We start from the raw sequence: 16,549 nt of genomic DNA on the forward strand, positions 1-16,549 counted from the left end.
ATCAAGATACAGATACATACACGATGAAGAACACTGAGACACCTGTTGTCCAGACACACAATGACTTAGGAGTCATCGTTAGCCAAGACCTAAAGACTACTGCACACTGCCGTGCAATGGCCGCCAAAGGTTTTAGAACTTTCTGGTCAATACGTAGGGCTTTTAGTCATATCGACGCTAAAAGGTTTTTGACCTTGTATACAGTGCTCGTGCGTCTTAGACTTGATTACTGCATACAAGCTGCTAGCCCCTGCTTAAAAAAAGACAGTGAGCTTCTGGAAAGGGTTCAGAGAACAGCGACTAAGCTGATTCCCGAAATAGCGAAGCTCGAGTATGATGCTAAACTGACCAAGCCAAACCTATTCCCGCTGTCATATCGAAGAACTAGAGGCGACTTGATTACAGTTTTCAAGTTGCTTAGTGATAAATTTGCACCTGATATGCAATCACTTTTCTTGTTTCCTAAGGACAGAAAATTTATGAGAACACTCCAAAAACGTTCACAAGCCCAGAACAAATTATTAGTCGACTGACTATCGACTTTCCCATCGAATCATCAACGAGTGGAATTCATTATCTCGACATGTGGTTGAGGCTCCATCCGTCGACTCTTTCAAAAGAAAGTTGGATAAACTGAGGGACCATCATTGTAAGGACTAACACAGGCCACCAGGCCTCCTGTTCTTTCCAAACTGAAAGTGATCATTCTCAAGAGGAAACATTATGAGTCACGCCTCATTAGTAAACAAAAGTATTCTCAGTACCTAGAAGCAGATCTGTAGGGACAAACAGTTCACCAGTTCCGTTGCCAAGATAAATGGGAGATTCATGTGATATATCCTAATCCACTACGTCAAGTAAAGTTGATGTCCAGTCGTTAATAATAAACGCGCCTGTTAAGATGCTCAAGGTTCCTTCGGGTCGTAGTTTCCAGGATGTTCCCAGCTCATACATGTCCACATTCATATTGATATAGATTTGTTGCATAAACTAATGTACTATCTCTGAATAACGGTTTTCAAGACATTTCGTCTAAATGTTTACTAGTCAACTGAAATCTCTAGTGGATACAGCAAAAAAAGATTATCCTTCAACCTTAAAGTTTTGCATGTGTTGTTCTGCAGCTTTTCTTTCAGAAACTAGTGAGTTGACTTTGGATAATTGGGATTGATTAGTCACCTACCCACTCGACATACTTAAAACTCGCATTCAGGTTTATGGAGAACTACAGAGCTCATCATACCCTGGCGTTATTAAAATTTGTTCATCTGTTATAAGAAATGAAGGTCTGTTTAAACTTTGGCAAGGATTATCTCCAGCACTCTTCAGACATATAAGTAAGTGTTTGAAGTATAGTGCGTTACCAATGTGCTAAGTATCATAAGTACGATATATATCAGACTGGGATTTGTGTAGTAAGGACAAAAGGCATACGACCTGTTATTTCTTTCCTAGTATGCCTGTGTTCAGTGTTCACTTGAGTAAATCAATTGAAGGCTCAGATACCTCTGCTTCTGGTAACAGGTTCCGAGAATTGGTAACTCCATGTGAAAACATGTATGTCATGGTTATTTTGTTCGTTCTTGGCTTTTCTACTCGCCTGCTGTGTCCACTGAGATGTCCTGGGAAGGAAAAGAGGGGATATGATAGGTTCAAAATCATTTCTTAGTACCCTATACACCAAATCAACGTCACCTCTTGATCTGAGGTAGAACAGAGTAAAGAGGTTCAACTTTCCAAACCGCCCTTTATATGGTAAACCCTAGAGTTCTGGATTTGCACGGGTAGCTGTCTCTGTACTTTTTCCAGGATATCCGAGTCACCCTTTGAACGGGAGCTTGTAGCCTAAATGCAGTTTCAAGCTTGGTCCTCGCTAAGGTTGTGTATACTGTAGTGAACATGACAGTATCTAACTTGGTGAATGTTCATCTTAAAGCCCATATGGTTTTAAACACAGCTGCAACATCATCAGCGTATAGTAACATTGGGGATTCATCTATCCTGTGCGGATCATTTACATACAGTATAAAAAGTAAAGGACCTAGGACAGAATCTTGTGGTACTCCACTCAGTACTGGCCTCCATGTGGAGCACTTGGAATTTATTTTTACTTTCTGTCTACGACCTACCAGGAAACTGATTTGACAGTTTCTTGAATGCTAAACCAGCTTAATCATTCATGAATCACTTTCTACTACACTTGAAAGTCTTATTGATTACCATTTTTGAGATTCATCTGTTACAATATTGGAAGTCATTTAATATACTTATTTTTTTATCTTCAAGGGTTTTGTTTCGTTTTTTACGTGGTATATTATTTTTTCGTAGTTTATACAGGAGCCAGGATGCCAATCTATGAAATTATTCGTCAAGATATTTTCCATTTGCCTCCTGCAAGTCATTTCACTGTAAAATCAACTAAGAATTCTTTCTCAGGTGTGTATTTTTAAATCATGATCTATTTGCCACAGATAAGTCACATGTTATTCCAAAACAGAAACTATCTGCCATGGAAAAAACGAGCACTGAACTAATTCAGGAGAATAAATCGAACTTTGTTATTCAAGCAGCTTTTACTGGGGTAATAGCTGGATCTTTTGCTCAGTTCTTAGCAAGTCCCATTGATCTAATTAAGGTAAATCACAAATTTGTTCTTTTTTAAACGAACATTTTCTTGATTACATAGCGTTTGATGTTTTATTTAGTTTGCTTTGTACTCATCTTCGAACCCTATTTTATTTGTGATGCGTGTGTAAGTCTATTTTCTGGTTAGCGTTTTTTTAGCGAGTTAGTTTTCTACGGGATGGGGTCGCTAACCCTCCTCCTTTATCCGGGATTGGGACCGGCAGTAGCCCCCGGAGGAGCTACAGACGGAGTCTATGGAAAGATAGATCGATGTTCACCTATAAATTTACCTAATCTTGTTGTTTTAACTTTTCTTATTACCACCCAGCTACTCTTATTACTTAGTAGTCTTGACTACTACTTCACTCGACAATTCCTCAAGTCAGGGACGTAATTATATTCCAAAAAACAAGGTTGTTTGCAAATAGGAATCTGAATAATAAAAACGTTGGCATATTTATTGTCTTCACATTAGATTCTAGAGTCTTCTCTAAGTAGTTACTAGCTCTGATTAGTTAAAAAATAGCTAGTTAGTGTGCTCTAACACAATCCTGCACCGAACATGCTTTAATCCAATCTATATCCCGCTAACACGTGTGGGACAGGTTTTGTTGGTTGCACAAGTGAACACTTTCATTGTCGAAAACCTTGTTTCGGTCGTTTATAGTACTTTACATTGACGCATTATTATAATTTGTTTAAATTTAGATTGGTACATCTTTGTTAAGAAATATTTGAAATTCATCATTTATCGGAAATTGTAATTTTAATAAAATGAAGCAGATATTTAAAAGTAGTAATTTTATTGTTTCATTCAGGTCCGGCTGCAAACAGAACGCAGATGGATGTCAGAAGGACATCTGAATAATCACAAGCCTTCTAAGCCTACTGAATTGCCTACTGGTCATCAGTAAGTAAGTCTCACGGGTTCATTGCGAATTGCGATGGCTTTCATAAGGTTAAGCATATTAGAATTAGACGACTAGAATCTTCCCTTTATTACTAAATTGTTTGATTTCAGTGTTCTAAGGCAAACGTTTGCTGTCATATTTTCGTATTATATTTATTATCTTCAATGTTACCATCAAGCTATTCAGGTCATAACTAACCTTTTGGTCTAAGATATTTACAAGTAATTGAATAGTGAGTAATGTAATGCTTGTATGTGTTGTGATGTGTGATGTGGGAGTACTGATACTGATACGCAATTTTCTTATGCACGAGCCCAAGCATGCTATTCGAGTGACTGACATTGTGAATAGGAGTTTATTGACTAAACCATGTATGTCTCATCCATTGGAAATGAAAACTGTTTCTTGGCTAATCACATGCACTTACCATCTGGCCGACTTCCCGTTGACCCAATATATCAGTCTAGTCCTTTAGCTCTAACCATCCCAAAACTGAAAAACTAGGTGATGCGGGTTTGAATTTCATAGGAAGCATCAATCCCCTCAAGATTGTAGGTATGCCTTGCCGATGAGTGCGAATTAGCACGAAAACTAGACAATGCATGGTTTCCTACCCGTGTATCTCTCTCCAACTACCTAACATCACAAGATTACACTCGATTTGGGGTTACTTAAACTAGTTATTTTTTATTTTGTTTAAACATAAATAATGGTACAAGGAAGCACCAGATACATATGCGCCGTTACCTTGTGAAGGCTCTTTAGCCGAGAGTGGGGAGAGTCCGCTCTCCTTCTCCAAATGCTCACATGGCCACGAGTATATAGCCTCTGCCAGGGAAGTCCTACTCACTGCCTTCTCACAGTGACATTACTGTTCTTTACGAAATTGAGAGGACGAAAAGTGAATGTCTGGCGCTTTAACCGGGTTGGTGGACACGGAAAGTCTACGCAGGGGAGTTGAAAAACCCTGATTCCAAACCAACGGTGCACATGGGCTCCAGTATCCTGAGGGAACAAATGGCGTATGAATCAATCGTTGGTCACCGGCTACCATGTGACTGCATCTCCTCACTATGCTCCACTGCCTTGTGGGTCAGATCTTTAGGTCGAAGGCTCCGGGTGTGGCCCCTTAATAAAACCACCTGCTTCAGTTTGGGCACCTGAGCCGTATCACAGCCCTCACACAAATCAAACCTAAACTAGTGACCACATTACAACCTGATAAATGGAATTGTGGTCAGCACTGAAGGACTTGAAAAACATGACATTGATCACCATTCGGCAGTCAATCTGTTGCATCTCAATTAGTTTGATTTGGGCTATGAACAACTTTTTTTTACAATGAAAATGTATTATTATGACCCATCACGCAAATTTGTATATGGGTGCATTTATATGGGTTTACATATGCACAAATACACACCTCGCCTCATCCCACAGATTTTCGTCTCTGGCGGTAAGGTCCCGACAAGTACGAAGCTAACATAAAAACTACTCACAAAAAGATCGTGTGTGACCGACCTCAAGCAGTTGTCATTTGGGCACTGCGGTCACGCTCTCAGGTCACTAAGACCAACCATAACCCAATTTCCTTTTCAGGTACCTCCAGAAGAACCCTTCCACGGTGTGGGCAATCGGGAAGTAATAGCCTCCCTCATACTGCTAACAGCACTCAAGATCACTGTATTCATAATCAATCTCCCTCTTCAATTCCTATTATTCCTCTTACATCGAATTTCAACACTAAACTTCCTCTTTCGGCTTCTTCCTCAAGTGTCACCATGACGAACGATTCTAGTGCGCAAAAAACTGTCCCAGATTTACTGAAATCTTGCTCCAAACTACACATTGGAGCCTTCAACGTACGCACGCTATGTCAAATTGGCTAGCAGGTAGGTCTCCTTGGCTGAAACCCTGGAATATCGTACCATTGATGTATGCTGTCTCCGAAACAGGCATGCTGGATCCTAATGTTGTCATTAACTTGACCTCACCTCGCAGAGGCGAAGAGCCGACGAGAGACACCCTCCGTTTATCTGGCGACCCGATGGCTAGTTCTTGTTGACTGACCGGTTTAGACACAGAACTAAGTACGAAAGCAGAACAAGCACTATTAAAATGGGTCCCTGTTAACAGTCACCTATGTGTTGTTCGGCTAAACGGCTCCGTAAAAACTCGGAAGGATAGTGACAAACTTCGTTGTTTTTTTTGTCGTTCCTGCCTACGCTCCCACTGACTGGAGCCCAGATGAAGTGAAAGATGAATTCTACAGAAAGCCTTCCGAACGTTTTCAAAATGCTTAATATGGTAATCGTAGCAGGTGACATCCGATCTTCCTTGTTTATCAATGATGCTTCCCAGGTACGTGAATGTTTCCACCTCTTCAAGAGTCTCGCCATCAAGTGTGACTGTGTTGGTGTTCTCCGTGTTGTATTTGAGAATTTTGCTTCTTCCTTTGCATATGTTAATGCCTATTGATGCAGAGGTTGTTGCTACATTTGCTGTCTTTGTCTGTATTTGTTGGTGTGTATGTGATAAGAGAGCTAGGTCATCTGCCAAGTCCAAACCGTCCAATTGGTTCTGAGAAGTCCATTGTATTCCGTGCTTCCCCTCAGATGTCTAAGTCTTCATAATCCAGTCAACCACCAGAAGAAGGAGGAAGGGGGGGAAGTAGACAACCTTGTGTGACTCCGGTCCTTGCTGGAAGTGCATCTGTCAGCTGTCCTCAATGCACGACTTTGCACTGTAGTCCATCGTATGAGTTTTGGATAGTGTTGACAATCTTTTCAGGAACTTCATAGTGTCGAAGAAGTTTCCATAATGTTCTCCTGTCCACGCTGTCAAACGCCTTCTCATAGTCAAATGAAGTTGACGTATAGTGATGAGTTCCACTCAACTGACTGTTCTACGATGATCCGTAGTGTCGCCATTTGATCTGTGCACAACCGATCCCTACGGAATTCAGCCTGTTGATCTCGAAGTTGGGCGTCTACTGCGTCTTTCATTCGGTTCAGCAGCACTCTGTTGAAAACTTTTCCTGGTACTGATAGCAAACGGATGCCTCTGTAATTCTCACATTTGCTCAGATCTCCTTTCTTTGGTATCTTGATGAGGTATCCTTCTTTCCAGTCCGTTGGTACTTGTTCTTCCTCCCAAATCTTCTTGAATAGAAGGTGAAGCATGTTTGCTGTTACTTCAATGTCTGACTTCAGTGCTTCTGCTGGTATATTGTCAGGTCCTGCCGCTTTCCTGTTCTTGATTTGTCTGATGGCCATCTTGACTTCTTCAATTGTTGGTGGAGTGACATCTATAGGCAGGTCAGTGTATACTGGTCAATGGAATTATAAAACTTTAATTGTATTTTTAGACAACATCATCAATACTAATTGCAGATGAAATTGAATTGTAACAACATATGTAAGCGAACAATTGTTTTCAATTAGATTGTCATCAGGCTTTACTCTAGTATACATGAATATTTATATGAAAAAGAAACTTGTTTTATAGTTGTCTACACCTTTTTTTGTTTTTCTCGTCGACTGGTTTACTTATCTTATAGTTATTTATCTTTCTGAATAGTTGATAGATTAAATGGGCTTTAATGAGTTTGTTAATTGCTTATTAAATTAAGTGCAAAGCTTTTCGAAATTGCCTGGTCTTCGTGTTGCTTTTATCCAAGATTTCATCATATTTTTAGTCGGACATACATCCAAACTTATCTACGCGTATTGATACAAGCGAAGAAAAGTCGTGGCGTTTGTTAGCTGATAAACGTTTATGTTGACGAAAATAGAGAGGATGGCTTCTTTGTCCTACATGATATCTTTCGCAGTTAGAGCAGCTTATTTTGTAGATGTATACTTGTGTCACTTCATCGTTTAGTTTATATAAAATTGATAGAAATTATTTTCTGGGTTGTAAGTAATACCTATTCATAATGACTTCAACTATATTATTATAGCTTCGGATATGTCCTCCGTATACTATAGGACAAGCTGTTTGTTGGTTTCCACATTTGATTGCGTGTTTGTTGATGGGCTTATCAACATTTTTTTAATGAGGTTGTGCGTATAGCTATTCTTTCAAAAAAAATCAGTCATTAAGTATTTTTATTCATTAAGTTGGTATTTGGAGGTGGTCAACAGGAAACCCTAGACCCGGGTTTCGTGGTACTTGGCACTCGTCAGCAAAGTGTACCTGTAATCTTGAGGGAACTGGTGCTCCCTGACGGACTCGATTCCGTGTCACTCGGCTTCACAGTCAGAGACGTTACCACTGAGCTACTCGGGTCGCGACCGACCTCCTGTAGGACCGAGATGTAACCACAATTGATTGATCACTGGGTGGTGATCAATGTCATGCGTGCCAAGTCCTTCTTAGTGCTGATCGAACGCTAGCGCTCAACATGCATTGTGGCCACTAGTCCAGGCGGCTCTAGGTGGGTCCAGGCTTTCGCGTTGTCCACCTCCAACCACCATCTTATCTCAATATAGTGCACGCAATGTCGAGCCACCTAGACTAGTGACCACATTGCAAGTTACTGGATAGCGTTCGATCTGCACTAAGATGGACTTGACACACATGACATTGATCACCACCCAGTGATCAATCAATTGTGATTTTTATTCATTTCTCTGTATGTTAGGTGCGATGTAGTGTGTACTTCGCTTCTGTTGTTTTTCCCATAAGGCAGAATCAGGCAACTGTCTTTATTACTTTCTCAGATGTTATTTTACGGAATATTTAGTTAATTCTATTACATTATTGTATGAATAATCAATTTAACCACAAATATTTTCATTTTTTTCTACTTTCAGACGCTTAAGTTTTACACGTACAGCTAAGCAACTTATTTCTGAGGGTGGAATTATTGGATTGTGGCGTGGAGGATTACCTAATGTGCAACGTGCAGCTCTTGTAAATATGGGTGAACTTACCACTTACGATACATCAAAGCGTTGGTTTGCCGTGCGTTTTCAATTAGAAGTGAGTTGTGTTTAAGATCCATTTATGTCTTTTTTATTTGTTTAGGAAAATATCTTTGAAGTTTTCATTTGTTAGACAGTTTAATAGATATTGTACTTTAATTTGTGGTTCATCAACGATGGACCCTTTTGCATTCTTTTATAATACAAAGAAGAACCTTCATGTTTCAACACATGCACTCAGTCAGTCTTAATAATCGTAAATCGTGGCACATGGTTTAATTTGACACCATATCAACACGACTGGCAAATCAAGGACCGCATTTCTACGATTGAAGAACATACGGAACTCAAAACAACTGTCAACTAATTTCAAAGTGAGAATCTTCAATACGAACGTCAAGACAGTCCTACTGTACGGAGCTGAGACGTGGAGAACTACTAAATCCATCATCAAGAGGGTACAAGTATTTATAAACAGTTGTTTACGCAGAATACTCAACATTCACTGGATGGATACTATCAGCAACAGCGTTTTATGAGAGAGGACAAACCAGTTTCCATCTGAGGAAAAAATTAGGAAAAGACGTTGGAAGTGGATCGGACATACATTGAAGAAATCACCAAACTGCGTCGCGAGGCAATCCGTAACTTGGAATGGTGAAGGGAAGCGGAAAAGAGGAAGGCCAAAGGACACATTACGCTGGTAAATAGAAGCAGATATGAAAGGGATAAATGTTAACTGGAACGAACAGGAAAGGATTGGTTGGGACAGGGTTGGATGGAGAATGCTGGTGGGCGGCCTATGCTCCTCCACGAGAGGTAACAGGCGTAAGTAAGTAAGTAAGTAATATCAACCCGACGTGATAAAATGATCAAGATAGGTACAAGACTAATAGAAATAGTAATTCAAGCGTTAGTAAAAATTGTTAGACATATAGATGATTTAAGCAGAGAGAATAAAGTTGTGGAATAATGAGGTATAAAACTCAGAACCTAAGGGAAAGCCGAAGGTGAATGCATCTACGCCTTCGTGACTGATTTTATTTCCATGTAACCCAACATTAATCATTGGTCTTAATACTCACATGAATCTCAACCAGATAGCCTACACCAACCAACTTGGCTTAATCCATTAGTCAGCGATCTCATTAGTTGATGATATACTTGAGTTTTCCCACCTCTAGCTTTCTTCCAGACCACTCCTACACCAGGAAATATCCAAATTACATGAGTCGATTGAAGATAGACCACCATGGAAAACCTGGAAGCACTGGACGGCCGTTTCGTCCTATTGTGGGACTCCTCAGCGGTGCGCATCCACGACCTCGCCTCGCGAGATTCGAACCCAGGACCTAACAGTCTTCCAGGTTTTCCATGGTGGTCTAGCTTCAATTGACTCATGTATTCAACTATGAAAAATACTGAAATCTCCACAAAACTCCTGATAATATCCAAATTAATTGGTGGTATTAAAACACTGTAAGTAGTGTAAAATGCATTAAGTTATAAAGTATTTACAACACAAATATTAACACTTCCGTGTTGGTCGTTTGAATCCTCCCATTGATGTCTAGGACTGCAATTGATCAGTTTCTTATTGGCATATATGCATTGTGTGCGGATTGTCTTGATACTGCTAACGATTTCCAAATAAGATGAAATGCGTGTCCTGGATTCCAATGATAGTCACCATCCTTCTCTACAAATATTAACATTTTTGATATATATCTAATTATTAATAATCTTGAATTCAATTTTACTGAAAACTCTAAACTGAGCAGCTTTGTATTTCAAATTATTTTATATCAGTTCAAAGTTGGAAGAGACCAGTATAAATAGAGTGACGTGTTTAATTGTTTTTGTTTTGTATGTAGGATGGTACGCTACTTCATATGTGTGCATCAATTACGTCTGGTTTTGTCGCGGCAGTACTTGGGACACCAGCTGATATGATAAAAACACGAATGATGAATCAACGTACAACAGTATCGTTGTCAATAAATGGAAGTGGTCTTTTATATGCCGGAGTGATTGATTGTTTTCGTAAAACTGTTAGAAATGAGGGATTCTCAGCTTTGTACAAAGGTTTCTTTTTGATATGGGCTCGTATGGTAAGACGTTTTATTTTTATCGAAATTTTTCTGATGGTTAAAGTAATTTTAACGGTTACTCAATGTTTCATTTAATGGCTGATAAATACAAATAATATAATAAGAAGATACACTTACACCTGTTCCCCTCATGGAAGAGCATAGGCCGCTCACCAGCATTCTCCATCCAACCCTGTCCTGGGCAATCCTTTCTAGTTCTTTCCAGTTAACATTCATCCTTTTCATATCTGCTTCTATTTCCCGGCGTAATGTGTCCTTTGGCCTTCCTCTTTTCCGCTTCCCTTCCGGATTCCAAATGAGGGCTTACTTCGTAATGCAGTTTGGTGATTTCCTCAATGTGTGTCCTATCTACCTCCAACGTTTTTTCCTAATTTCCTCCTCAGTTGGAACTTGGTTTGTTCTCTCCTACAATAGGACTGTCTTGACGTTCGTATTGAAGATTTTGACTTTGATTATTGGTTGACAGTTGTTCTAAGTTCCATATGTTCTTCAACTGTAGGGATGCTTTGTCAATTCTTGACTTTCCGTCTGCATCCGATCCCCCTTGTTTATCAATGATGCTGACCAGTCAGGTACGTGAAAGATTCCACCTCTTCCAGAGTTTCGCCATCAAGTGTGATTGGTTTGGTTGGCGTTCTCTGTGTTGTATTTGAGGATGTTGCTTTTTCCTTTGTGTATGTTGAGGCCTATTGTTGCAGAGGCTACTGCTGCATTTGTTGTTTTCGTCTGTATTTGTTCGTGTGTAGGGGATAGAAGTGCTAGGTCACCTGTGAAGTCCAAATCGTCTAATTGATTCCGAGCTGTCCATTGTATTCCGTGCTCTCGTCAGATGTCGAGGTTTTCATAATCCAGTCAATCACCAGAAGAAAGAGGAAGGGGGAGAGTAGGCAGCCTTGTGTAACTCCAGTCCTTACTGGAAATGCATCTGTCAGCTGTCCTCAATGCACGACTTTTCACTGTAGTCCATCGTATGAGTTCCAGATAATGTCGAAGATTTTCTCAGGGACTTCTTAGGTGCACCATAGTGTCCTGCTTCTTTCCCACTCTTGATTCGTCTGATGGCCATCTTGATTTCTATGATCGTTGGTGGAGTGAAATCTATAGGAAGGTCAGTGTGTGCTGCTTCGATGTCCGATGGATTCAATGGGGCTGGTATATGCAGCAGTTCCTCGAAGTATTCTGCCTATCTTTTCCTCTGTTCTTGAATCTCAGTGATTATCTTTCCTTCTATGTCCTTGACTGGTCTCTCTGGTTTACTATATTTACCTGCCAGTTTCTTCGTTGTATCATATGATTGTTTCACATTCCCTTCTCTTGCAGCTTTTTCCTCAGTCCTTGCTAGTTCTTCCATGTATTTCTGCTTGTTTGTTCTAATGCTCTTCTTCACTTTCTTGTTTGCGTCTGCGTAGTCTGCTTGTGCCTTAACTTTCTCTGCTCGTGTTCGACTGTTGTTAGTTTCTGTATTCTTGTTCTTTCTTTCTCCAATGTTGTCCAGAGTTCCCATAGAGTTCTATTGCTTATGATAATACTTTTTGCGGTTTAGAACTCCCTGACACGTTGAAGTTAGTGCTTCTTTGATCCCTTTATAGTTGTCCTCCATCATAGATTCTTCTTTGAGTAGATCCTGTAAGGCTTGGAACCTGTTGTTAGGATTTATCTTGAATTCGTTGAGTTTGTCAGTATCTCGGAGGAAGGCTGTATTGAACCTTTGTAATGATGTTTCTCCGTTTGTCCAGTGTTTCTTTAGATTCAGTTTCATGTTGGCCACAACCAGGTAGATGGTGATCTGAAGCTGTTAGCTCCTCTCCTGGTTCACATGTGTTCGGTTGACCTTGTGAATTTTCTACTGATGCAAATATGGTCGATCTGGTTCTGTGTAATGTGATCAGATGAGATAGACCTATGTAGCTTTGTGTATGTGTTTGCGGGGGAATATTGTGTCACTTATAGCCAATTTGTTGAATGCAGACAGATTTGCATATCTCTCCACATTTTCGTTTCTTTCTTTTAGTCCCATGATATTTTCATAACCGGTGTTGTTCATCCCGTCATTTGCGTTTAAGTCTCCTATCAGGATGGTCAGGTCTTTTCCTGAGCACTTCGTTATGATTGATTGTATCCTCTCATAGAACTCATTTTTATCGTCGTCATTGCCATCATTGGTCGGCACATAACGTTGGATAACATTCATTGTGATTCCTTTCTTCTTTGTTTGAATAATACTTTGATGATCCTGAGTCTATGAGATTCCCATCCTATTAATGCATTTCGTGCTTCTCTGGACAGCATCCGAGCAACTCTCTGAGTGTGTATAGCATTTTCTTCTTCATAACTGGAGTACAGAAGCATCTCTCTCGTATCTATTCTTTGTTGTCCAGCTTGTGTCCAATGGGTTTCACTGATTCCGAGCACCGTCAAGTTGTATCTCTTCACTTCCGTTGCTATTTGACTGGTCCTCACGGTCTTCCCACATTGTCTGAACATTCCGTGTACCTATATTAATTGTTGGTGTGGTTGTTAGAAGGGAATAGGCCTCATGGATTCCGAAGAATCTGGACTTTCACTATTAAGGATGATAATTGTTCTGAAAGGAGATCGTTCAATTTGGATTGCAGAGCTTAATTGGTTTAAATTATTTATTATGGTTAGCGTATTTTAGCAAGGTTGTTATCTACGGGATGTGGTTGCTGACCCCATTCCCAACCGTCCTTTACCCGGTCTTGGGACCAGCAGCAGCCCTATAAGTGCTACCGGTTGAATTAATAAGAAGATACAACTTATTCAAAACATTTTGGTTGCTCTAATGGAAATATATCTGTGCAACTGTGCAACCATACTCATACTTGTGTACACTCGGCTTTAAAATGCACTTTTTATTTTGTATGATCAAGATCCTTAATAGTAATAGTGCTAAACTGTAAAAACTGTAATAGATGATAGGATGGAGTTCAGACTTTCAACACGAAAGTCGAAAAATGACTGTTTTCAATACATAAGGTCTTGAGAAAATTAGATAAAATCTGCATATAAACATGTATTTCTGTTAATTTAGCTTCTGCACCATGCCAAATCCACTGTGTGGTTGCATGCAAGTTATTCTTACCAATTTTAAGCACTATAGATACTAATTATAAGATAGATGGGGTGCATGCTACTTATTCTGGCAAACATAAGTAGTATGTAACAGCAGTCGGAAGTGGAGCCCCTGGCAAGAGAAAATCGCGATGAAGAGAACAGGAAGGAAATCTAAGAGCAATTGTAATAGCAACAGAATTAAAGGAATAATGAAGTGTACAAAGAACAACTTAAAGAAAATGTGCTAATGGTGTATTGAATGTATGATTTTCATATCTTACTAAGCCACTGTGTGATTTTGCTTTAAACAATTAACTGGTTTTCTCCACCTTAGTCTTCGTTCGCTACACATGCTATCGTTTACCTCGTTTTAAATTTCGCGCAAACATTTATAGTCACAATCTTAAATGTTCCCCCGAAGGCCATTGCTACAATATAGTTTTACCCTTATTAAAGTCATTTTTATATATAGGTATGTTGTACATTGTAAGCAAAGATGGATAGTGGCTAGCAGTGGAATCCAGTTTGACGCGCGTTTCGTCCTACTTCACACTCGCCAGCTGGATGTACCTGCATCTCAGAGTTGATGTTCACTCTGGGGCTCGAACCCAGTACCTTTCGCTTCAAACGCCATCGCGTTATCCACTCGGCCACTGAGTCCTAATCTTTGCTTACAATGCTTGTGAATTAAGGCTATATCGAGGCAATACGCACAGTTGCAGTCCTAACACATCGATGGGAAGATTCAAACAAACAATACTAAATGAAATTATATTGTACATTGTTTTAATTCCGTTTCTTGTCACAATTTTAATTCATAATTTTCTTTATTTTCTAATTTAATTTACTTACAGGCACCTTGGTCTTTAACATTTTGGGTAACTTATGAAAAAATTCGATGTCTAGCTGGAGTTGATGGCTTTTAGTATAGTAGTTTATTTCTGATTGTTGTCTCTGTTATTGCTTCATAGTGATATTAATGGTAGTGGTAGTAGTAGGAGTAGATTTAATAGGGGGGGGGGGAGACACTCTTAAAAAACAGAATTGAACAAACACTTTTTTTTATTCTTATTTATTCAGAAATCTTTCTTATTTTCTCTTTAACAGTGTGAAGTTTAATTTTAAATTGTCTTTCATTTAAATTTAAACTTAGTTGTAAAGGAAATTTGTTTTAATTATGATTATTATTATAATTAATGTACAATACCTATTTGATCACTTCTTTTACAATAAAATTAACGTTACTGTTATTATTATTATTATTATCATTATTATGTTTTGCCTCTGAATTCTGTGGTACAGCCGAGGATGAGAAGTCAGTCAGCTACAACGTAAGACCAGGCACATTTATGCATCGGTCCAAGTTGCCATACCTCGTTAGTACAACAAGATGAACACCAAATTCATAGTAGTTAATTTAGTGATGGTAATATATAAAAGAAACATTATATATAACGATATAGTAGAGGAAGGAATACAAATATGAAGCAATTTTAATCTCAAGGTTTAAGGGAAGATAAAGAGTGTATACACCTACGCCATTGTGATCGATTCTAAGCCATGTCACCTGGAGTCTCCAACCATTGGTTACGATAGTCACGCGGACCCCAACCAAATAGTCTTCATCTACCAACATGGCTCAGACTGGAAGTTGAAGACTTCAAAGACTGATGCCACGTTTTGGTTTGGCCGTCCCTAATTTTCTTCCAACCATCCCTAACACTAGTCAGTATTGCGCATCGTGGTAATCTGTATTCAGGCATATACGTAACAACACGTGACCCAACCATCTCAGTCGATGTAGATTTACAACCTCATCAACTGATTTACTATCATTCTCTAATACCCTGTGTCTAACCTCACTATTACATATCTGGTGACCCCAGCAGATGCGATCAATATTTCTAAGATATGTCATCAAATACTAGTAACTTACTAGTATCTTCTACTCTTAATGGCCACGCTTTGAAGCCGTAAACTAGAATAGAGCGAACTGCTGCTCAGTATACTCATCCTTTTATTGATAGACGGATATCTCATCTTCGCCATAGGTGACGTAAGTTGGCAAAAGCAAAACGTGCTGAGATTTCATCAGACACCAACCCATTAGGGCTGATCAGACTTCCAAGACGAGTGAAGTCGTCGACGCGTTCGACTACTTCACTCCCTATCCTTAGTTCAGATGTTGAAGTAGGTCAGTCCTGAAGCAGTAACTTGAATTTAGAGGGGGAGAAACGCATCCCGAACGTTCTGGCGTTATCGCTCAGTGCTATGAAAAGACTGCATTTTATAAGCGTCTTCACGAAACAGGACTATGTCATCTACGTATTCTAAGAAGATAAGTGGACCCCCTGGTAGGAGATCAATTACTGAAAATTCAGTCGAAGAGAGTGTTATTTCCAGCAGTAGGTCTATAATGAATTTAAACAAAAATGGGGTTAGTGGACAACCTTGTCGGACACCACTTGAGGTTGTAAAATCAGATGACAGTTCGCCATAAGCTCTCACTCGACTGGTAGTGTTCGAGTAAAGAGCCTTCACAAGGTTTATGTACTTCTGCGGCACCCCTTACAATGACAGACTGCCACAGAACCTCTTGGTCTACAGAGTCAAATGATGCTTTGAAGTCAAGAAAAACTATCATTGTCGGACGGATGAGAAGAGTTCGATCTTTCTTTTGAAATGTTCTCATACGTTCATATGTTTGTAGTTTTTTGTTAAGAAAGTCCTAATCACTGCCTTTTCTCTACGGAGGTACTTTTACAAAGTGAGAAAACCAAAAGCAAATATACATGCAAAATATCGTCATAAATAGTGGTTGCGTGACATAGTGAAGGCGACAATGAAATAGTTCATTAATAGTGTTTAGTGCCGTGCTTCGTTAATCGTTCACCCTGAT

The 16,549-nt window shown here is 39.5% G+C and overlaps 1 protein-coding gene and 1 non-coding gene across 2 annotated transcripts; one reads left to right on the plus strand and one right to left on the minus strand.

The window, feature by feature from the left end:
- Positions 1-1,036: 1,036 nt before the first annotated feature.
- On the plus strand, positions 1,037-10,650 carry Smp_193410 (mitochondrial uncoupling protein, putative; the record flags this gene model as incomplete). The annotated part of the gene is made up of 5 exons (XM_018791812.1): positions 1,037-1,142; positions 1,176-1,337; positions 2,329-2,436; positions 2,472-2,635; positions 10,339-10,650. The coding sequence occupies 5 exons, from the start codon at positions 1,037-1,039 to the stop codon at positions 10,648-10,650; spliced, it is 852 nt and encodes a 283-aa protein (XP_018645037.1).
- Positions 10,651-14,239: 3,589 nt separating this feature from the next.
- Positions 14,240-14,306, minus strand: Smp_tRNA_01802_Gln_TTG.1.1. Its single transcript has one exon. It is a non-coding gene (tRNA).
- Between the last annotated feature and the right edge of the window lie 2,243 nt (positions 14,307-16,549).

Source organism: Schistosoma mansoni (assembly GCF_000237925.1).
Source record: "Schistosoma mansoni, WGS project CABG00000000 data, chromosome 1 unplaced supercontig 0071, strain Puerto Rico, whole genome shotgun sequence".
Classification (NCBI taxonomy): domain Eukaryota; kingdom Metazoa; phylum Platyhelminthes; class Trematoda; order Strigeidida; family Schistosomatidae; genus Schistosoma; species Schistosoma mansoni.